This window comes from Carettochelys insculpta, chromosome 15 (assembly GCF_033958435.1).
Source record: "Carettochelys insculpta isolate YL-2023 chromosome 15, ASM3395843v1, whole genome shotgun sequence".
NCBI lineage: Eukaryota > Metazoa > Chordata > Testudines > Carettochelyidae > Carettochelys > Carettochelys insculpta.
In genome coordinates, this window is record NC_134151.1 from 15884129 (window position 1) to 15906655 (window position 22527).

At 49.9% G+C, this 22527-nt stretch overlaps 1 protein-coding gene across 6 annotated transcripts in view; it reads left to right on the top strand.

The window, feature by feature from the left end:
• The window catches only part of SH3TC2 (SH3 domain and tetratricopeptide repeats 2), a 31621-nt gene extending 10744 nt beyond the window's left edge, over positions 1–20877 (top strand). For 5 of the 6 annotated variants that reach the window (XM_075009411.1, XM_075009413.1, XM_075009408.1 and 2 more), the window contains 11 exons: positions 12–85; positions 1196–1391; positions 3752–3888; positions 5540–5581; positions 5685–7394; positions 7522–7702; positions 10459–10609; positions 12264–12386; positions 13098–13248; positions 13952–14148; positions 15524–20877. In XM_075009411.1, the coding sequence (XP_074865512.1) occupies positions 12–85; positions 1196–1391; positions 3752–3888; positions 5540–5581; positions 5685–7394; positions 7522–7702; positions 10459–10609; positions 12264–12386; positions 13098–13248; positions 13952–14148; positions 15524–15715 (3154 nt within the window). In that variant the 3' untranslated portion in view covers positions 15716–20877. The remainder of the gene's footprint in view (positions 1–11; positions 86–1195; positions 1392–3751; positions 3889–5539; positions 5582–5684; positions 7395–7521; positions 7703–10458; positions 10610–12263; positions 12387–13097; positions 13249–13951; positions 14149–15523) is intronic. The other variant, XM_075009410.1, reaches the window with a different exon arrangement.
• The last annotated feature ends 1650 nt before the right edge of the window (positions 20878–22527 follow it).

Here is a 22527-nt window from a genome sequence, read left to right on the forward strand (position 1 = left end):
CTCTTCGTTAGGTGGTTTCTGAAGAACAATCCAATGAGCTGTGGGATCTCCAAGGAGATCACCGGGCCAACCTCTCAGCCAGCTGGTGGGTACATCTTTGTAACATTTCCATCATGAGGCCGCATGGCTCTTACAAAGCTGGGTTCAGCTGGGAAAGAGCCTGCCCGGCAGATGCACAAGGCTCATCTCTCTTGCCCCTGGGGTCACACCTGAGTTACAATAAGCGCAGGAGGAAAGAAAAGCCACAGCTTCAGATTCTCCAGCATTCTGCCTGGGGCCTTGAGACAGCAGCATGTGCTCTGAAAGGCTGTACTCACCAGCCTACAGCAGAAAGAGCTGCCAAACCTCAGCAGGATCCTCTTATATCCTTCCCCTCCTTTTCCACCATACTTTTATTCTCTCCTTTCTCTAATGCCTCTGTCTCGTTGGGTCCTGTGGTGCTGGAATGTTAAACAATTTGACCCAGAGACGTACCCATGCCAGAGCACATTGAACTTTTGCCTGCAGTCCCTGCAGGGCCATGCTGTAACTGAGTGAGTGCATTTGCACACAGTCGGTTCTGGGCATTTGCCTCCTCTTGGGTATGGTAACTGTGTGTAAAAATTAGGCACATAATTGGGTGCAGGTGCATGTCTACTGAAACATTCACAGACATCTCTGACGAACTCTGACTGATGTTCTATCCAGCCTCAGAGGGGAACTATTACTCTGTAGCTTCACAAGCAGTCCAATGGCACCTTGGAGACTACCAAACTTATTAGGTCATGAGCTTTTGTGGGTAAAACCCTCTTCCCTATGAAAGCTCATGACCCAATACGTTTGTTAGTCCCCAAGGTGCCACAGAACTGCTTGTTCAATCCAGAGTAACTTCTATTGTGAGTCTTCTGCAGAGAACGATGCAGTTAATTTTCCCCACCCATCTTTATTATCAGGGTTATTTGCAGAGCTCTTGGTCTCTATCCATCAGGTGTCTGATCTGCTTTTGCTTCTTATTCCACTCTCCTAAGGACAATACAAGAATCTTCACAGAAACCACAAAGAGGAGCAGATCAATCAGGGGCAATGGCATCCGATTTTCATCTGCTGCATAAGCAGGCTCCTTTATTGACCACCCCACGTGCAGCTAGGGAAGGTCTAAAAATCCTCAGCATTTGGGCAAGCCACTGACATCAGGTTGTTTTCCTTTGTTTCTCAGGCCGGGGGAGGTGCACAGCCACAGAGGATCACAGAGGGAAAGGATGGGATGAACTGAGTTTCTCCAAGGGAGACAGTATAGAGATTGTTGGTTTTCTTATACCAGGACTGCAGTGGTTTGTGGGGAAATCTACAAGCAACGGGACTGTTGGTTTTGTCCAGACCAAACATATAGTAGCAGAGACTTGTGAACCTCTGTAAGTACCTTGCTACATTCCAGACAAACTCCTGGGGAGGGAGAGAGGAAAGGGCTGACTTCCAGGTATGTGCAGAAATCGCAGTTTCCTGGCAAGGGCTCTGTCTAGATTCCATCCCAGGTGTGCTCAGAAACCAGATGCTCCCTCCAAACAATAAACAGACTGAAGGAGTCTCTACTTAGAACAGACTTAACTCAGATCTCCTCACCAGTGTGGGTTACACGTTGATCCCCAAGCTCTGACCCCAGTTGAAGTGAATGTTGCTCACACTCAGGACTGCCCTAGGTGGGGCAGTGAAAAGGACCATACAGCTCTGTTTGAGAGGGTCCCAAACTGAGTGGGATTGGGTCTCCGGACTGTCCAGCTCCCCTCCACCTGCAGAGAGGCAGACAGACCAAACCTGAGGGGCGCTGCATCCCACTTTGGCCACTTGAAATGTAGCCAGGTACATTAGCTGTCACTTTCCCCTTGTCTCAGGGAGTTCTCAGCCTAGGTGTTCATTCCTGCTAAGAACAGTGCTGTTCTAGGTGATGGCTTGTGGTAGAGTTGCACTTGTGTGCTGCTGCTTCTCAAAATGCGTGTCACACAATAATTGGCTCCTCTCCACTCTTTTAGTACCAGTTGGCCACACAGCTTTGTCGAGGAGGGTGCAGGTTTCCTTTTAAGGAGAGGTACAATGAGCCCTGAAGGAGGCAGAAGAGATTGCTCGAGAGAGTACTTTCCTCCAGCCTTCTTCTTGGCCCAGCCTTCAGGACGATGCAGCTACTTTGACCCAACTCCATAATGAATGACATTAAAACCCACTTCTATGCCATCACAAGGCATAGGCAAGAGCCACCAGATGAGGCAACTCCCTCCCCCCGTACAGCCCTCAATAGTGGCCTCTGTTGGCTAATGGCGGACACAGGGCCTAACTAGAGAGAACTCCACTGGGTCTGCAGGTTCATTGAATTAGTATTTGAGACTGTTTTTCATAGGCTTTCCAATGCCTCAGGCAGCCATTTCTGGGGCTAGAATAACTCAGGATCTTGTCTCCCTGGGGCTTTCATTGCTTAGTTTGTGGAAGTTCTGTACTGTGAGGAAGCCAGATCATTTTTCTACTCTGGAAGTGGCTCCCAGAGGCAAATAATAACAACAACAACAATAATAATAATAAAGCCTATTATTAAAAGCAGACACAAAAGTGTTACAAGGTGTGCTTCGTTTCAGGAGTGTAGCTTGGGGAGAGGATGAAGAAGGTCCTTCTTTCCCCTCCCCTCCCCACCCACGCCTTGAACAGGTATGGAATTTGTCCTTCACATGTGGCTCCATTGGCCTGACTGCATCTACCTCACCTAATATAGAAGTCAAAATAGGCCTGTGCCTCATGCCCCTAGACTGTGGTGCCCCATGCATGAGAAAAGTAAAATGCACAGACAAAGCCTTGGCCTTCTGCAGGTGTGTTCAGCATGCGGCAGGGCGGGGGGGTCATTGTGGTACATGCGTAGGCAGCAAACCCTTGCCGCCGCAGCTCTACTGCTATTTCTACCACGTTGGCTGTGTCACGGCTCATGCAGGTAGATCTGCCTGAACCAGAAGTTATTCCGCTACCTCCAGTGCACGAATACCTTCTGGGCCAGCTAATGGTGTCTGTTCTGCGGAGGCTTTCATCTTGCTCGGGCAGATTTTCCTTCCCCTGCAGAGGGCCACACTCCTATTAAAAATCAGATCCTTCCCTGGGCTCCTGCTCTCACACACAGCGGGTGAGAGCTGGACACATTCTTACAAAGTGCCTCTTTTTTGCTTGAAGGCTTTTAGCACCTGACCCCCAGGTCTGTGTTGGGGGTGGGGGTGGAGCCTGCCAATGCACCCCCAGCACAGCTTTCTTGGGGGTGGGCAGTGGAAAGGGAGCCTATTTCCTTCTGGGGCCCAGTCCCGCTGCATAGCCAGACTGGGAGTCCCCATCTCCACTCCAGCTGCTCTTGCAGAGCCTGGCCTTCACCCTGGGTGCATGAAGGTGGGATTCTCAAGAATTGGGCCTGCTCCCCAGGATGCTCAGGGCCAAGGCTCCCCATGGTGGAGCACTGATGGAGATGGGCGGTCTCAGCTCCACGACAGAGCTCCACAGGCAGGGTTTTCCTAGGGACGCCCAGTGACAGTGGGGGTGTGGGAAGCCAGCCAGGCTGAGAGCCCTGTTGCCTTTCTGATGGGGGAAGGGAGCTGGGTCCCTGTATCCAGCCATGCCAGAGCTGGTGCGGGAGGGAGGTGAGAGCCCCATCTGGGCCCCATGGCAGAGCTGTGGTGGGAGAGGGGGAGATGGGCCATGGGTGCATGGGAGAGCCACGTCAGCTGATTCCCCCTGGTTTGTGCCCCAAACACAGGGGAAAGTGTTCCGTGTTTCTAAGTGAAGATGAGAAATCCTCCCTTCTCCTCCTTCCATGCAACGGCAGCGAGCAGCACTGCACCAGACTCCTGGAGGACCTGGTCCGCACAGACATCAGCTCTGTGTACAAGCTTGGTGAGTGCCAGGCTCCTCACATGCACAGCACCTGGCCCTGCAGCCCTGGCTCTCCTCACAGTCTCTGGCAAGCTCCTGGCCTTACCCACATTCACGCATTCAAAGGGGGAATGAGCTGCTGAGAGCAGGGAGGCAGGGCCATGTCGGTGATAGGTCTTAGGGCTGTAGGGAGCTCTTCATAGAGACCCACCTGCCCACAGAGCACTGGGCCTCGCTGCCACAACCTGCAGCTGAGAGAATGCTTCGCTCCACCTGAATCCAGACTGGTTCCAGCGAGGTCGTTCTGGTGCTAAGCTGTAATTCACCGGTAGAGGTGGCTGCACTAACTGGTCCCAGTCTTGGGTAATCTGCCTGTAGGTGCTAATTCTGCACCCAGTCCCCAGCCTGTAGTAAATGGCCTTCTCGTGGTCTGAGGCAGCCCCCTGGGCTCTTGGCAGAGGCAGCTCCTTCAAGAGATGGGAGTGGATGAATTAGTGAATCTCTTTCAAAAGGACTAGATGCCGAGAGGCGAAAAGAATGCAGAGGGTTTTCCTGTCAAGTGGGAAGCATGATGCCCCCTAACCCAGCATTTCTGGCCTGGTGCTGGGCTTCTGGGATTCTCGGATGGCTAAACGGTTAAAGTGAAAGGGAGTGATGTTTGTGGAATCCACCTGCCTACTATGTGTGGGTCAGTGTCCCATACAGTGTCACCTTGAGCACTTACAAAGAGAACGGAGAGGAAACTCATTCTGCCTTGGTTGGGGAGCAACTGGCCATTAGCTCCAACTGTAGCGATTGCTTCACTAAGCTCCAGAGGTCGCAGATTTGAGTCTGCTTGTTGGCAGTTGTATTTGCTTACTAGGTGTGGGAGGATCCAGAGTTCCCAAGTTCTCTTCCCAGTGCTTGTTAGGTGATCTCTTGACAGAACACCTGACTTCACAGCCTCAGTTCTCCCATCTGAAAAATGGGGATAAGAATATTTAGCTACCTCTACTGCAGGTTGTGGGACTTAAACCATTAATGTCTGCAATGCACTTCAGATGGGAGGCAAGAGAGCTGCAGCATTATAAATTCTCTTGCCTTCTAACTTTGTGCTTTAAAGGACACTTTCTGCATACACTAGGCAATTGCCCTTAAATGAAGGACCTGCCAGATCCAGAGTAGGTGAAAAGGAGTGTGAGAGGCAGCGCGTATGTTCTCTCCTAGTAAGCCTCTAGGAGCGAGGGGGTTTCATGTTTACTGAGAGTGATGACAGGGTTGACCCCCAGAAAATTAACCCCTTCCCTCCCCACTAGCAATTAGCTCCCTGGAGTGCCTCATTGTCAGTGAGAAATGGTATTGATAAACTCTTACACTACAGAAGAAGACTTGTGTTAGAGACGTTACCAATACCCAGTGAAATTCTGTTGCTGTTCAGCCCTTGGAAACTATTTATCTATGTCCTTGCCTTGATCCCAGCCCTTGAAGCTGGGAGCAGGGAATGGAAATTCTAGCTGAATATTGAGTTTGGAGCTAGAAATAAATCCACTCCATTATGTCAGAACATCATAGTTTCACCAGATTCAGCATCCTGGGGGAGGGCACCAGAACTCTTCCGGGATATGTTTTGCAGTTACAGCTCTTGCCTCAGGCTGCTAGCACTGACTATGTTTTATTTCTGTTGGTCACGTAGCTGGTTGCAAACCTCCAGCCATGCTGCCAGGAGGGCCATCGGGTGAGTAGGTGTGAATAAGGAGATGTGTTCTATGCCTCTGGATTTGGAAAAGGAATCTCAAGGTGAGGGAAACATTTCTGTGTGGTTTACCTGTCCCTTTCAGAGGCTGTTCTCCAGGGGTGTAAGGATGCCCAGCTGCTCAAGATATGGGGGGAAGCTGCTGCAAATGGCCTGTCCACGCCCAGTGACTCAGAGCAGTCTAGCCCAGAGGGTGAAGCACCCTCCGCTGCCCTGGAAGAATTTCTCCAGCAAGAGCCAGATGACCTCGATGATCCCAAGTTCTTTATTGACTTGAATGCTGGGAGCATGGAAGACTTTGGAGTCTTTAATCCCATACTGACCTTCCTTAACCAAGGGTGCTACATGGCCCATTTCCAAAGCCTCTATGACCTCTCCTTTTCCTTCCTCCATTCCACTTCTTATGGCTTCCCTGATGAGGACAAACTGGTCTTGTACCTCGAGGCCTCCAGAAACTGGGCCAAGAGGACTCACCTCAGCTGGGCTCACATCAGACTCTGTTTCCTGCTGGGCAGGCTGTGCATCAAAAGGGTCAAGTTCTCCCAGGCCCGCGTCTATTTTGAAGAAGCCATGAGCATCATGGACAAAGGCTTTGATGACCTGCCACTCCTGGCTGCGCTGTATGTGAACCTTGCTGCCATCTATCTGAAGCAGAAGATGAGGCACAAATTCTCCTCCATGCTGGGGAAAGCTGTGGCTCTGCTGACTGGCTTGCCTGGACACTGCTTCAGCTCTGAGAATGAGTTGGAGCTTGTGATGTACCTCCTGAGGGAAGCCATTGCTGTGGGCAATGCTCCCCTGGAAGCCCGGGCCTGCTTTCTTGTTGTCAAGCTCTTCCTGCAGTTGAGAAAGTATGATGAGGTCCTGCCCTTTGTGGAGCACCTTCAGTTCCTTTCTACCTGCATCTCCAGCCAGGACTCCAGTGCCTCACCTTTGGACACCACCCCTATCCTGAGCTATCTCTATGACAAGAAGTACTTACCACACATGGCGTTGGCTTCCACCAGGATGTTTATTCCCAGGGGCATTAAGGGGGCACTGACGCCCATATGGAGAGCTGGCTTTGTCCTCCAAAATACCTCCAAACTCCTGGAAAGCCAGCTGGGTAGGAGCAGCATCCCAGCTATCGCTTGCCCCTATCTCAAGCATGCATTGGCCTTTGCCCACGAGAGCGGAGCAGTGGCAACTCAGAGGACATTGTGCACTGTGTTGTCCAAAATGTACCTCCAGCATGGCATGGTAGATGGAGCACTTGATTACTCAGCCAGAGCCGTAGCCCTTGGCAGGCTGATGAGTGAGGAGGAGGCCTTCGAATCTTCCCTCTCCCTGGCTTGGACATATGTCCTGGCCTGCCAGCCTGCGAAGGCTCAGGATATCTTGCTGCAACTCCTGCATTCTTTGCAGGAGACAGACAGCGTCACTCAGAATGGGGCAGTTCACAACCTCCTGGCCATGGCCCTCAAAGAAGAGGGACAGGTGAAGAAAGCAGCAGAGAATTACCTCTGGGCCCTAAACAAAGCCAAGGAGACTGGCAACAGGCGGAACCAAGCAATTGCCCTGGCCAACTTTGGTCACCTGGCGCTCTCGTGCAGAGCAACTCAGCTGGCGGAGAGCTACTTCCTCCAGTCAGTTCAACTCTACGCTGAACTCCAGGGGATTGAAGACTCAGAAATAGAGCTGGCGCAGGTCCTGCTGTGGCTGGCGCAGACCATGGTGAGGAGGCAAAGGACAGAAGACGGCAAACTCTGCTATGAGCTGGCCCTGGTGGTTGCCATGAAATCACACAGTGTGAAGAGTGAGTATATTAGTTAGGGGTTGTTGGGGGAGGAGGGTATGAAGGGATGGTACTTATCTCTCTGCTGTATCTTCTTTGAGCGCTAATACATCCTGTTTAATCATACGCCCTTCCCCATATCATACAGGTCAGCTTCATATCACTGAGTCCCTCTGCCATTTCTACAGCAAAGTGTCCTCCAACCCTGAGGCCTGCATTACCTACCATGAGCACTGGGTATCTCTGGCACAGCAGCTCCGGGACAGAGAGATGGAAGGGAAAGTTCTGCAGATCCTCAGCCAGCTCTACCAGACGCTAAACAAACCTCAGTAAGTCGTTCCCATGGCCATACTCATTGCAGAGGCTGCTGTTTGGGAGTTTGAGCTTAAGACCAAAGTTTCCTTTCAGATGTACAGGCACTGATCTCCAGTGGTCCATGAAGAAGGAGAGATTATGTGTGTGTGATGGCACTTTGCGTATCTCACATTTGCTCAGCAGAAGTCACTGAAAAGACAACATCTCTCAGATGTTACTACTCCATTTCTGCCCGTATGTGATGCTGTAACTATTGATACAAGCATAGGATTACTTGGCAAATGTTGCAATTTTAATGGTGGCCACTGTGTGAAAGAATTTAAAACAAGTCGCGCGGTTCCTGGTGTTTGAGCTACATGGGATTTCTCACAGTGTCCGAGTGCCTTATCTCTTGCATACCACCTGAGGCTGTACGAGCTGGCAGCCTTGTGGTGACCTGGTACACAGGATACAGAGAGAAAATGTACCAAGCTTTACTTGTTGCATAAGATGCTCCTATCACAACCTCTTGACAAAATACTTGTTAAAAACAGGTGACTAATAACCACCTGCATCATCATTGGGTCAGATCCTTCCTTCTGTAACTCTTCTGACTCCAGTGCAGTCATACTAGGGAGCAGTTTGGCTCAGTGTCAACCCAAATGGGGCCCCTAACCGGGGACTGAATTGTGCTGGACACTCTGAAATGCTGTTCGGCACTGGTGTTTTTTTCCTTTGAGGACCCAGCTCTTTTGAAGCCTCCCATGGCAGTAGTGGGAGTATGTTTCTGCGCTTCTTTTTTTAGGACTTGGTTGCTGTCCCTAAAACTCAGCCTCCAACTCTCTGCACAGAGATCAATAGGCTCAGAGCTCTATCAGATCAACGGAGGGTAAAAATTCTAGGCAGAAGCACCTGCCTGGCTGTCGATGCCCCTCTGTGCAAAGATTAATAGATTCCAAGGCCCCTCGTGATCTGACCTCCTATATAACACAGTCCAGGGAACCCTCCTCTACTCCCCCATCATTCCTGATGAACAGAACCATACAGTAAACTCATTCATATCCAGCATTGTGTCATCTGGAACGCCCCAATACCCAGCATTTTAGCCATAAGTGAATTTTAGTTACGTTTTCCATAAGTACAGTGTAGTGAAAGTAAATACAAATAAATACAGTATAAGTTTACAGTGTACAATACTACTGCTGTTGGTAAATTAAGTATTCTGCATGCATTTTTTTTGTTTCTTAATATCTAATCTAGTTTTTCTTTAGTGTTAGGCATTGCTAGGTATAGTGCTGTATTATCCAGAATATTTGAATATCCGGCAACCTCCCAGTCCCAAGCCTGCCAGATATGAAAAAGTTTACTGTATTTCTTAGGAGAAACATCCAATTTTAATTTTAAAAATTGCTACTGATGGAGAACCCACCACAACCCCTGCTAAGTTCTTACCCCTGGACTTCACCTATTACTTGGCGTTGGTTAAAACAGAGTTCCCAGAAAGATGGAGACTCCCAGCCTGCAGCCAGGCCTGAGCCACTTTGACTGTCTCTCCTGAGTCAATGAAGACATCAGGAGATGGAGAATCCACCACTTCCCTGAGTAGTTTGTTCCAACAGTGAATCATCCTCACTGTACAAAATGGGCACTTTATTTCTAATTTGAATTTGTTCGATCTCAGCTTCCAGACATTGGTTCTTGTTTAATCCACTCTGTTTATAAAGCCCTCTAACAGCCGCTGTTTTCTCCCCACAAAGGTACTTACTTATCTCTGTGATCAGGCCAGCTCTTAACTTTCTTTTTGAACAGACACAGGTAACAGATTTGATTAGGTCAGAGAGAACAGAGAGTTTCACAGGGTTTGACAGGAAACTGCGGTATTTAGTTTTATAAAGGTATTAAGTATCCAGGCAGTAATTTGAGGTGAAGTGAGACCTGAAAGCAGGCACTGAAAATGCAGGATACATCCGGTCAGAACTGGAAAAGTCCACCCAGGACAGGGGACGGTGGTGAATGATTGTCCGTGGCCTATACTCCACGATGCGGGAGTGGGGGATAGCTCAGTGCTTTGCGTGTTGGCCTGCTAAACCCAGGGTTGTGAGCTCAATTGTTGAGGAAGCCATTTAGGGTTTGAGGGCTAATGGATGTCGGGGATAGTACTTGGTCCTGCCGAAAGGGCAGGGAACTGGACTAGATGATCTGCCGAGGTCCCTTCCAGTCCTAGGAGGTATGTGTAGGAGTGCAAGAGGCTGACTGCACCAGCCCAAGAGAGGCCACAGTGAGCTCAGAGGGAAGATAGGGGCGAGGCACACACCTGCTCTGTGACCTGTTGCCTCCCAGAGGTAAAAAGACAGCTGGAATCTGGGAGCCCCAAGGTGAACAAACAGGCAGAGCCACCATACTGTGCTGGTACATCTGTAGGGAGAATGAATGAAACACAACACACTCCAGTCCCTGACAGCGTACTTGCGAGTGGCCTGGAAAGAGGAGCTGGGCCATGATTCACCTGCTAGTGGAAGTTCCTCGTTAGCTGGAGTGAATGAGAGAGAGGTGTTTGGGGAACCAAATGTTACTGACTGCAGGGCTGATGTGAGAACTTGTTCAGCTGGCCCATGCCACTGCCCACAGCAGCGATGTGCTGCACAGGAGCAACCTTTGGGCTGGTGCAAGGGAGCCAAAAGGAAGGCGGCCCACCCGGGGCCATGCCAAAGGGGCAAGGAGCACAGGGTGCTTTGCTGAGCTGCATCTTTACAATTTCTCTGTAGCTGCATCTCACTTCTTAACTCCACAGCTCCCTGAGACAGTCCCTGGACTGCACCAAACAGAGCCTGAGGATCTTTATTGACTTCGGGGAGACGGCCAAAGCAGCACAGGCCTGGCTGCAGGCTGGGAGGCTGTATTACCTCATGCAAGAAGATGAACTGGTGGAAATGTACTTCCAGGTAGGGGGAGGTGATCACTACTGATCATCCAGCAACTTGTTTCCCAGGAGTGTCTTTGGAAAGATCACAACTGTGCAGAGAGTCCCCTCACTGTTAACTGGCAAGCCATCAAGGGAGAGAGAAGTGACCCCACTGGACTGTGTGGAACAGCAGGTGTTACACACACAGGCAGTCCCTCCACTCACTGGGGTTTAGCGACAACCTGCACGACAGGCATTGAATTCACCATGGGATGCAGGAACTGGGATTTTCAGAGGGGTTGTCAGGGGTTAGGTACCAGAGCCTCTTGAAAGTGACATAGTCTAAAGAGCAACATCTGATGTGATGTGGTGGGAGCCCCATTGCTGAGGACTAAGAACAGGCAGGGCAAATCATTAAACCACACAGAATAGGGAATAACCTGATTTTGCCAGCTGAGAGGACTGTGCGATCTAGTAGGTTTTGTCCATCTCTAATTTCTATGATTCTGGTATTTGAACAATAAAGGGAAAAGCCAGACCTTAATCTCTGGGGGAAACATTCACTACAGGAATCAGGGTGCTTTTCCCACCAGCCCCAGATTAATTGGCACAGAAAGTTAGTCTGGGTTGCTAATGGTGCCATCTGCAGTTAGGGTATGTAGTTAAGCAAGGACCTACATGCAGATTGAATAGCTGTTCTGTCCCTAATTTTACAGCATCAAAACCCTTTAAACTGGCGGGACTAGCTTGGCCGGGGACTTAGTGCTAGTTGCAGAGGCAAGAAACATTCACTTTTTCATTCATTGGCATGAATCTACACCTAGACAGTAGTGGCTGGAAGTTGTCAGTATCATGACCTATGTGCAATGAATGGGTGGCCTCTGCCTGCTTCCTGATGGTCAAGTGTTCACAGCAGGCAAATTGATGGCACCATCATCAAGGGAAATAACTAACACCCTGGCTGGCAGGTTCAGCTGGCAGGCCATGGATTTAATGAGCAGTGGAAGGTGACCTCCCATGAGGAAAGGGGAAGCACAGGCTGAATATCAGGCAGCAATCTCCTACTGTGCAGGTCTACCAGTAGGAGGGAAGATTATTTATGATATTAAACATAAAATAAGGAACAATCTTGCACTGGCTGGGAGATGGCCAAATTCATCATTGAGACAATTGAGGATTGCCCACTGATGTCATTGTAGCTACACGCCCTCTGTCCACCAATAAAGTTGGCTCAGCTGGTCTTTCCCCTCTGTAGATTTTGAGGAGGTCCCACCAAGTCATGACTGACGCTTGGTGACAGGGCTGGGGTGTGTGGGTAGGGGAAACTTACACATTTCTGCTTCCTACAAATACTATTCAGATGTCTTTGGTTTCTCCCAATGTCAGCCTGGCACATCACACCTGCACGAAATCCATGTTCTGGTCTGAATGTCAAAACTGAGGGCATGTAACTTACAAATGTAATTACCACAGCTGTGCATGCGTAGCAGTAACTGTGCATCCACATGCAAAGGACCAATCTGTTGGTTTCCTAATTGCTCATTTGCAGGCAAAGCTACTGCAACTGAGAATGCAAATGAGGCATGCACTCAGCTTAGAAGGCTTGCACTTACACCTCTTGTTACAGTACAAATCACCCATTGTGTCCAGGGCTTCCTCTTTCAGGCGCTCATCCTGTGTTCTTCTCCTTCTAGGCAGCCATACAGACTGCACTGAAACCAGGGGAGCTCTCCTTGGCCATGGACCTGTACGAAGAGGTGGGAGATATCTTTTTCAATGGCAAACGAAACAGGCACCAAGCGGTGGAATATTACAGGGTACCTATCTGGCAAAGCATTGGCAAATGACCCAAGCAAGAGCTCCGGTGGAGCAGCATGCTTTGGGAAGTCATTCAGAAAAGGCAATAGAGGTGCAGGAATATGTCTGAGCATGAGAGAGCCAGGAGGAGCATGGCACTCCATGGGGCATGGCTAAGGTAACCTGGCTCTGAAGTGCAAACCCGTCCACTAATAGTTGTGCCCCAGTGAGAACTCAGCTGCGAGAGGGGACAAGGTTCCCCAGGGGTTGCAAGAGAGCCCAAAGATGGTGTAAGCAAGAGAGCTGAGTTCTGAGGCTGGCAGTGTATGGGCTGCTGGAAAGCACTGAGGCTGTAGGGATGGTTCATGGCGGGGCAGACAGCACCAGGAGACTGTGCCAAGCGTAGTGGGCTGACAGCAGAAGCTATCTATGGCACTTACCCAGCTCCTGGTATTAGCATCTACAAGAGTTTTCTTTGGAGAGATGGAGCAGGATTATTAACTGTTCATAAGGGCTGGGGCCCAGAGAGATGAAGTTACTTGCCCAGGTCACACAGGGACTCTATGGCAGAGCAGGAAAGTGAACCTGGCTTTCTATAGTCCCAGGCATAAGCCCAGGCCCCTGCACCGTTCTTCCCCTGTAGTTGGCACCTCAGGGCTATTCTGTGCAGTGCAGGGTTTCAGATGGACCTCTCTGAGATGGCTATGGGCTACTGTTTCCTCTGTTCCCAGGGAGGTGCCGTGCCTTTGGCCAGGAAATTGAAGGACACCTTGTCAGAACTGCGACTGTTCAATAAACTGGCAGAGCTGCACATTGGGCTGCGATGCTACGAGAAGGCCTTGGAATTTGCCACACTGGCAGCTAGGCTCAGCAGCAGCGTAGGTGAGTGGTTCCGTCCCCAGGCATCAGGCATAGCCTGTCCCCATGTGCAAGTGAGTAGGTGGGAGCGGCTGTATCAGTCTGAGAGGTAAGTTGTTCCTGGTTTAATGAAAGTTATAGGTTGTCTTTCACTGTCTCAGGGTAAAGTCTGCTTTAAGCACATGGGTGTGGCCCCAGCTGATGGTCTCATGGGAATGCCCGACTCTCCTGTGAAGGAGATCTGAGTCTGATGGGAAGTTTGTTGGCTTGCTAGAGCCTGAGAAAGTCTGGGTGGGTGTAATGTGGTGACTGCCCACAATCGTGGTTCTTCTTTCCCCAGTGTAACTCCTCCCCACCCCACCGAGAAGTAGTTTAACTGGGCAAGAATTATGCATGCCAATGTACACTTCTGAGCTGTAGCCTCTTTTGAAACATCCCCTGCAAGCCTGGCATACCCAAGAATTATATAATGAATTACATGCACACAGGCATTCATCCCCTGTTAACCTGCACGCCAGGTGACTATGATCCCTATTGATGGCCATGTCCCTACTGAGCTATCTTCATGTCCATTCTCAACCAGTCTCTTCTTCCCAAATGCCCACGCTTACTCTAACTGAAGCACACCCATTCTGGAATTCCTCAGGATTCCTGGGCCCCACTCTCAGTTGAGCAGGAATGGGAATGGTTTATAGACAGCTGCAGTTATCATTATATCTTTTTCCAGGAGATCAGCTGCAAGAGGTGGTTGCATTTCATCGCCTGGCTACAGTGTACTACTCCCTGCAGATGTACGAGATGGCTGAGGACTGCTATCTGAAGACACTTGCCCTGTGCTCTCCTATGCTGCAGTGTGCAGAAGAGGCTTTGTACTATTCCAAGGTTTATTGCCGCCTTGGCAATATGACCCAGCACAAACTGAAGGTGAGAAGTCTTAGGGGAGTCACCATGTTAGTCTGTAACTTCAGAAAAAACCACAAAGTCCTGTGGCACCTTAGAGCAATGATTGCCAACCTTGTCAGTAACATGGTACACTTCGGTGAGAAAAACAATTCCTTGGCACCCATTTTTGTCAGCTGAATCGATTACTCATAAACGTCACGTTGACTTACATTTACTACGGTTACAGTCTCACTAAAGAGGTTTGCAGCATACCAGTGCATACAACAAGCTAAATAAGGCTCAAAAGAGTTAATGTTTCACATCCACCATAGAATGCACCGCCTTGGACAGTGAGCACAGCAGATTTTCAAAATTTGCTAACCGTCATGCTAGGGATGTTGAGTAAATGAGTAACTACTGAAAGCACCTCCCCTCCCCACTAGCTCACTGGTGGCAGGACTTGGTATTTAAACTGTGTCCCAGCTCCAACAGGCTCCTGACCTCCCTCCCTTCCCCTTGCCATAGCAGGGTGTGGGGGCAGGCTCCCCGCCAGCTCATTCGGGCTGGGAAGCAGCATTGCGGCTGCTTACAGGCATGAATGGGCTGCTGTGGGGTCGGCATTTCCCCTTGAAGCAGCTCTGCAGAGCCACAGTCAGGGGAAAATTATGAAATCTCATACCTACACTAGCCTGGACAGTTGATCTACTCAGGGTTGATCTTCCGGGGTTCAGTGTCATGCGTCTTCTCAGGGGTCGCAGTCAAACCCTGTACTCCTTGTGAGATGTGAGGAGTAAGGGAACGTCAATGGGAGAAACTCTCCCATAGACCTTCTTCAGTAAAGATGGCCAAGTAAGCAGAGTGCAGGTACATCAAATCTAACTACCCAATTGCCACAGCTAGAATTGTGTATCTGCAGTTGACATACTTTGTCTAGGCTTGCCTTGGGCTTACATAAAGATTAATCGGCTAATGCATTACACGGTCAAGTTTCCCACCATTGATAGTCGCACTTCTACATCACATGCAATGAATGAGACACATCCTGCTTAACTTGCTTCATCAATTAGTCGTACTTATGACAGGTTCTGTATACCCTGGATTCTGTGAGTTCCACTCCGTCCCATCTGATGAAGTGGGTTTTATGCACAAAAGCACATGACCTAATATATTTGTTAGTGTCTAAGGTGCCACAGGTCTGCTTGTTGATTTTGAAGGCGAGAAGCATCTTACTGTGGTGTGGTGTGCTGAACATAATGATCTCGCTGGAGTATTAAGCTCTCTGCCTGTCCTGGAATTCAGCTGCTAGAACAGGAAGGTCAGAATTCCAGGAGCTGGGATTGGTTCAGTTCCAGCTCTGTCCTCTGGGCACTTCATCTCAACTCAGTCACTCGTGTTTTCCCTTGTCCTTTATGGTTAGGATGAACAAGATGCCGCTGCCTACTTCCTGTTGGCCCTGGCTGCTGCCACAGAGGTGGGAGACCAGAAGCTACAAGGTGCCATTCATGCCAAGCTGGCTGTCATATACAATGCACCCCTATGGCACAAGGGCCCGGACTGGTGTACTGCATATCGGGCCAGGTGGCTGAGTGAAGGAGGACATGTCATCTGAGAAGCCAACTGATGGGACCCACACACTCCAACACAGGAAATAACTGAACCGAGTTATCTTCCTACCTTGTTGCTGAAGGGAGGCCATGGTCCATCAGAGCAACAGCCAACAGTTAATGGAGAGCCCTGTGTGACGGCCTCCTCCTGAGCTGGGTTATCCTCATGTGTCAGAAAGACCAGCTGTTTGGGACAAGCCACCTACCCCTGGAAACAAGATGAACTCAACATCCCAGCCTGGTCAGTTAGAATCAATGGCAAAGCACAAAAGCAGGAGACCCCCACCGGCGCCCAGACCTTGCTTCCAAACCAGCTTGCTGCGTGTGCTCTACCTGGTGCAGGAGGCTCAGGGGCACCTCAGTTGTGAGCCTGAGTTAGGATGCAACCCAAGTTCCGCTGTGATGGAGGTCACAGAAGCGGCCACTAGATGGCACACCAAGAACGCCGCTGATCTGAGGGGCTGGCACTGAAACTGACTGTAGGAAAGGGTTGGGCATGGTCATCCCTCTGATGCTTCTCTCAGAGAATAGGCCCTTCCCACCTGCCGCTCTACAGACTTGGGCTGAGCAAATGGGCCTTCGTGGCCATCAGTGAGAGCTTGGGCTCTAATTCCAAGGGTATTTTAACTCATCCAATAGCAACTGTGTTATTTATTTCTGTATTTTCTTCTTTGGGCCGTCTCCTGTGAGGAGGGCAGATGAGCTGTCGGGATGCCTGAAGCCCGCAGGTCAGTCATAAAATGTCCCTCACACCAAGCCCCCGTAGCTCCTCCGACTGAGAGAAAGGTGAGATGTTTGCTCCATGGGTGACTGCAGCACCTCTGTGGGTACGGTGTACAGGTGGCAGTTTCCCACGTGGGAGGGAGGAGCTGTCTTCTCTCAAGCCACAAGCAAAGGGTAGGGCAGGGTTCTGGCTTTGCGGCATGAATGCCCAGGAGCCCATGTGGAGGCACCACCCTGAGGCTTTCTGCTGCACAGGTGAGGCGATTGCTAAGCAGCCTTTAATGTCGCTTTGTCCAAAGCTGCAACAGCTTTCACCCCTGGTCACACCTGCAGGTGCGCAGGGAGGATGCACCTGAGCCACCCCCTCAGCCACACTGGCCTGGCCCCCTCAGGGCTGTGCTGCACTGGCATGTCAGGCGGCAACCCAGACGCGCTCTTAAAGGGCTGCGCTCGGATTGTCTTCGCTCAGGTGCCTGCTGGGACGAGGGAGTGGACGTGTGTCTTGTCTACCCATTCCCCCCTCTCCTCAGCCCTTCTGCATAGGGACAGGGAGATTTTGGCCTGGACGTTGCAGCGCAGTAATGAACGTCGCGTGGCACAAGGGGCAGAGGTAGCACTGGAGGTGCGGTCTCTGCTCGGGCCGTGATCTGCAGCCCAGCCTTCTGCTGCTGCTTTGTAAATACCAGCACCTGGTCCGCCTGGGAGATCGCAAAGGAAAATTGCAGAAACCTCTCTGCTTCTTAACCTTTAGCAACTCATCCACTTCCTCTTACCAGGGCTGGTAAGGGCTGACAAAGGGGCTGCAGGGAGAGATTCAAGAACCAGTCAGTTCTTGTCATCCCCCTGTGCCTGTGTTATATACGGATGGGGGAGGCCAGGAAAGTGAGCACGTTTCTAGTGCCCATGGTGCAAGGGAGTAGGGGAAAAGAATACAGGGAGGGGCATGTAACCCACTTGCTGTCTCCAGAATGCTACAGTTCCCCCCCCGTTTCCATAGCCCCTGGGCTCCCAGGACTCCCATCAGGGCTCCTTTCACAAGCTGCACGGAGGCAGCCGGCTGTGTCTGGGGAGCAGGAGAGCTATTGAGTGTGCATTATTGTGTGTTGGGGGGAGCATGGCAGCCACTGTTCTGCCCCCACTGATGCTGCCCAGCAGGGAGGGGAAGCGACTGTCTCCTGGCAAATCCCAGGTCTGACCTGTAGAAAGGAGTGGCTAACAGCCGTCCTGTGCAGGCCCTGCCCACTGCAGAAGAGGCGGAAGCTGGGGAAGGCAGGAGGGTGTGCTGTGAGGTGGCAGGGTGCATGCAGAGCCTCTCACACCAGCCTGCATTGTGCTGAGCACCCAGTCCCTTGGGCGAGGTCCCAGGATGGTAGCTGAGGGAGATGGAGTATTTCTGTGGGGACCTCTGGCTGCCCGCAGTAACGGTCCCTCCGTATGGTGTTAGGTCAGTAGAACAGGGCTCTGACCTGCCCTGGGTGCTGGAGAAGTAGAAAGACAGCCATGGGACAAGCAGGCAGGCAAGCGCCAAGCGCATGCCAGGCAACCGACACATAAGGTCTGGCAATGGATGACTTGGCTGTTGTCTGTACCATGTTGCACCATTGGAGGGCAATAAAACACAGTGCTTCCTGCTTTAACACTTCTGAGTCATGTTTCAAAACAAAGATTTTCATTTCTAACTGGGACAGAGCTGGGAACTGCTCCGGGAGGAGAGTGAAACTGAAGCCCTGTGCTTCAGGAACACCTGCAGAGCGCTCCATGTTTTGGGCAACTAGAGGCCTGTATATCCAGCCCTCTCTTCATCAGGGACATGGCTGAGAGTGTTTTTATTACTTCATAAATCTTAAAGGACGTTTATTTCTCTAGTGCTCTTTGCAGACACTAGCTTCATTCCCCACAGCTGGGTTGCATCTGGTGATGTGGCAGTGGGTTATTTGTTTCTTGTTTCTCTGAGTTTGAGCAGTCAACAAGGTCACTGGCCTGTCAGGCCCACCCTCAGGATCGCTGGGGGTGGAAGGGCGTGAATTCTAATTCCACCCAAAGGACTGCAGGCTTTCAGAGACGCCTTTAGCGGACAGCGCTCTTCCTCTCACTACTTTTTAGTCTCTAGCAGAGACATTTATGCACAAGCTAAGTAAGCTACAGGTCAGGGTCTCAGTTTATGAGGGTCCTCTAAAACAAAATAGACTAAATTTCAAGTTTTACAGAATTGATTAAAAGTAAAGGAGACAGGGAAAAAAAGACTCTGTCATTCTCATATGTCCTCTCTGTTAGAATAACGCATACAGTTTTGGTAATGCTATGGAGCCTCTTAAACGCGACATAGTTTAGTGCCTCAGCACGTCTTAATCTGGCTCTGGTTCCAGTCTCAGGTTGCGTCTAGACTTACCTTGAAGGTCAACAGCTGCTACGTGATTTTTGGTACTCCAGTTGAGTAGGAAAAATTGACTTGGCAGCCATTGACTTCTGCGCCTGTCTTCACAGCCAAAGGTCAATGGGAACGCTCCTCCAGTTGACCTTTCTTACTACCATGAGGTTCATTTCACACATGCACAAAACAGCACCCTGGAAGATCCACCCAGAATGGTTGATCTTCTCCAATAAGTGTAGACGGAGTCTCAGATTTCAGTGGAGCTTGTCTAGCCTGGCCCAGCAACCTCGTGGGGTACTTGAGGTTGTGTTCCATCCTCTTTTGCTATGTGAAATATAGGTATTACGAAGCTTGTTTTTTCTTTCCTGGTCTCAGACTGACTGAGTGGGACATGGGCTTTGCCTCGATTTGTTGGCCTGAGGGACTAAGAGGATGGATATGGTAAGGGAAGGGTGTGTCCTGGGATGTCAAGCCAGGCACTAGTATTACTTCAGTCAGGCAATACCAAAAAAATACCTTAGGTGCATTGCAAAGGCACATGAGGCTGGTGAGGAGGGAAACTATTTTGTTTTTCCAGGTGTCTGTTCATAGCAAGGAAATTCTAACATGGTTTGGGCAACAGAGGATGATCCAGAGCTTTCCCATCCCATTACACAGAAAATGTAGGGCTTGAGGAGGTGTACAATGGTTGCTGGATTTTAGCTTTGGTTCTTCATCAGATTCTTCTTAGATCTTCTAACTGAAAGGTGTGTGAAATGCAGAACTCCCTGGCTGAGAGCTCAAGATGAGCCAGTATCCCAGCCTTGGGGCTGGCCAGAGGTTAGAGCACCCTGGAGAAAGCAATTAAAAAGCCTGACTTTCATTTTTACACTGACAGCAACCCTTGCAGTGTAAGTGTAATGTAACGTGCATGCACTTTAAGCCTGGCTGTATTAGCAACTGGTTGGGGTTGGGGGAGAGTTAAGCTGCTCATGTATTTCTAGAGATTTGTAAAGAGGCCCTTGTCTTCCAGGATGCTCTTTGTCATGCTTCTCAGTCCTTCTAGGTCCAAAGCAAGGGACACAGAAAAATCCAATATGCAGAAATGTCAAATGCTGTCCCCATTCATAGAATCTTACAATCCTAGGGCTGAAAGGGACCTCAGGAGGTCATCAAGTCCAACCCCCTGGCTAAAGCAGGACCAACCTCAACTAAATCATCCCAGCCAGGACTTTGTTAAGATGGGGCTATTCCTTTCTTTAGAGACAATCCCTCATCCCACAGCTTCAGCATCAGGGTTTTGCACTTTTGGTATTAACCATGTTCAACAATGGATGTGAGAGAAGCTCAGCTATGGGTGAAATGGTGGGGCTAAGACAAGTGACCTGAGAGAGTTTTCCCCTTATTTTATTCTTGGCTAGATTTGCATATTTTATTATTGATCAGTATTGTTCTGTGGTAGTGCCCAAACCTATCGCTAAACTCTGTCAGAGACACAGGCAGATGTTCTAGCCCAGAGATTTCAGCTTCACTCTCAAAGTTTGCATTTATTCTTGTGGAAACTAAATAAATCTCATACTTGGTGCAAAGTAAATTCCCCTGGAAAAAATCCTTTGGGTGTTAATTATCTTAGGTCTAATCTCAAATACAGGTGAGAAAATTGGCCAGGTCAGCAGCAGCTGTGAATCAATGTAGCACCACTGAAGTCAACGAAGAGATGCCAGTTTGCTCCACCTGACTGTCTGGCCCATTATTTGCAACCTGACATGGCCCCTTTAAATCACAGCAAATGATTCTGTTCTGCCTGGGAAAAATAAATAAGTGAAAGACTCTCTTGGGAATGGCTCCTGTAGCCACAGCTCCCTTCCCCACTCTCCTGCCAAATCTCGGCAGCTTTCCTAGCAGGATGTGAGGTCATGATAGCCAGGGATAATAATGCTTGGAAATAAAATAAAAGTTGGAGAGTTCAGTCATTCCCTGGAGACAATGTGCCTGCCTGCTACCATACCAGTGGTAGCCTCTGTGCCGGAGGCAGTGTGTGGACAGGGCGTTCCTCCAGCCATTATCACCCTATCATGGGCAAAGAGTAAGCAAACCGATGCTTTGTGGCTTTGCGGCACTGGAAGGTGCAACTGGTCCATATACCAGCTCAGAGGGACTCTATTCCGTCCGTCAAAGAGGCAGATACTGGGAGAAAGTGGACAGGAAATCCCAGCAGAATAGGGTGAGTGAGATACTCAATGCTGCACACAGAGTTAGGGGAGGAATCAGGAACAGAATCCAGATCTATTGTCTTAGAATCCTCCTCAGGAGGTCATCAAGTCCAGCCTCATGCCCAGAGCAGCACCAACCCTCTGAGGACACTGCACAGTTTTTGGTCCCCAGGGCAGTTGCTTGGGAATAATCCTCCTTCGAAAGGTGCATTGCCTGGCTCCCATGCTGTGGTATCTGTGGTTGTAACTCTCACTGTCCGTGGGGGAGGGGGAAAACCAAGGCACGGACAAGAAAAACTTGCCACAGACCAAGATTCAGGTGCATTGGCAGAATCGGAGTGGGTGCACACAGACCCGATATAGCAGAAGCATCTGGAGTGCAGGAGTGTGGTACATAGGCAGAGCTGTGACAAGGAAGCCGAGCCTGTAGGCTGGACTATGGGGGATAAAACCTACCTTGGCAAGAGGACAGACCAAGGGATCTGATAGGTCTTTCTCCATCATTACTCCCTATGATTGAAAGCATCTGTGCCCCCTGCACCTGGTGTCAGCCACTGTTCTCCATCCCTCTTTCTCATGAACACTAACATTAACCCAAAGGGCTAAAGAAGTAGAAGGAAGTTTGGATGGAGTCTCTTCTCACAATAGGTAACCATCAAATCAGGCTGCTCCAATCTGTGATCCTTGCCCTGGGCAGCACGCGACTGTCTGATTCTATATGCTGGATCCCACTGGGACTTGGTCATTGCTGAGGAGAGTATTCAATTCACATTTCAGCAATGATGCGTAAGTCTTGCCTCTGACATCTGAAAACAACAGCTCCAGTCCCCGTGCCTACCAAAGAGTGTGGTAGAAATCTCCCAACTACGGGAATTACTAGGGATGAGCACGGGCTCCAGCTCATGCAGTTCTAGTGGCTGAGGCTGAGTCTGCTCTCACTTGTTCAGGCTTTGTAATGGTTTCCACCCCACTGACTTTAGCAGTCACTCCCAATTTACGCCCGCGTGAGGGCACAAGCAGGCACCCTGTGTTCAGATTCTGTTCATGCCTCAGGAGCCATTTATGAGTCTGAAAGAAAGGGAGGTGGGATTTCAGGTCTTGGATGTGGACATCATGAGACCAGGTCTTGTGTTTCTGAGCCCCATAAATGGCATCCCAAGGAATAAAGAAACCAAAACAAGAAAAACCCTCTGAAGTCTTATTTAGCGATACGGAAAGAAATATTTCAGAGGTAGCTGTGTTAGTCTGTAGCTTCGAGAACAACATGAAGTCTTGTGGCACCTTATAGACTAACAGATATTTTGGAGCATAAGCTTTCATGGGCAAATAAAGCAGGTCTTTGCCCATGAAAGCTTATGCTCCAAAATATCTGTGTTGTTCCAGATAGAAATGATGAGTGAGATGGCTTCCCAAGAACAGTAACAATGAAAAGCACACACCCGTTCTGTGTGCTGTCATCAGCACAACGCCACAGTGTGGTGGACATCAGGAGAGCTGAATTCTGGGCCCCCAATTGACCATTTACCGTGGA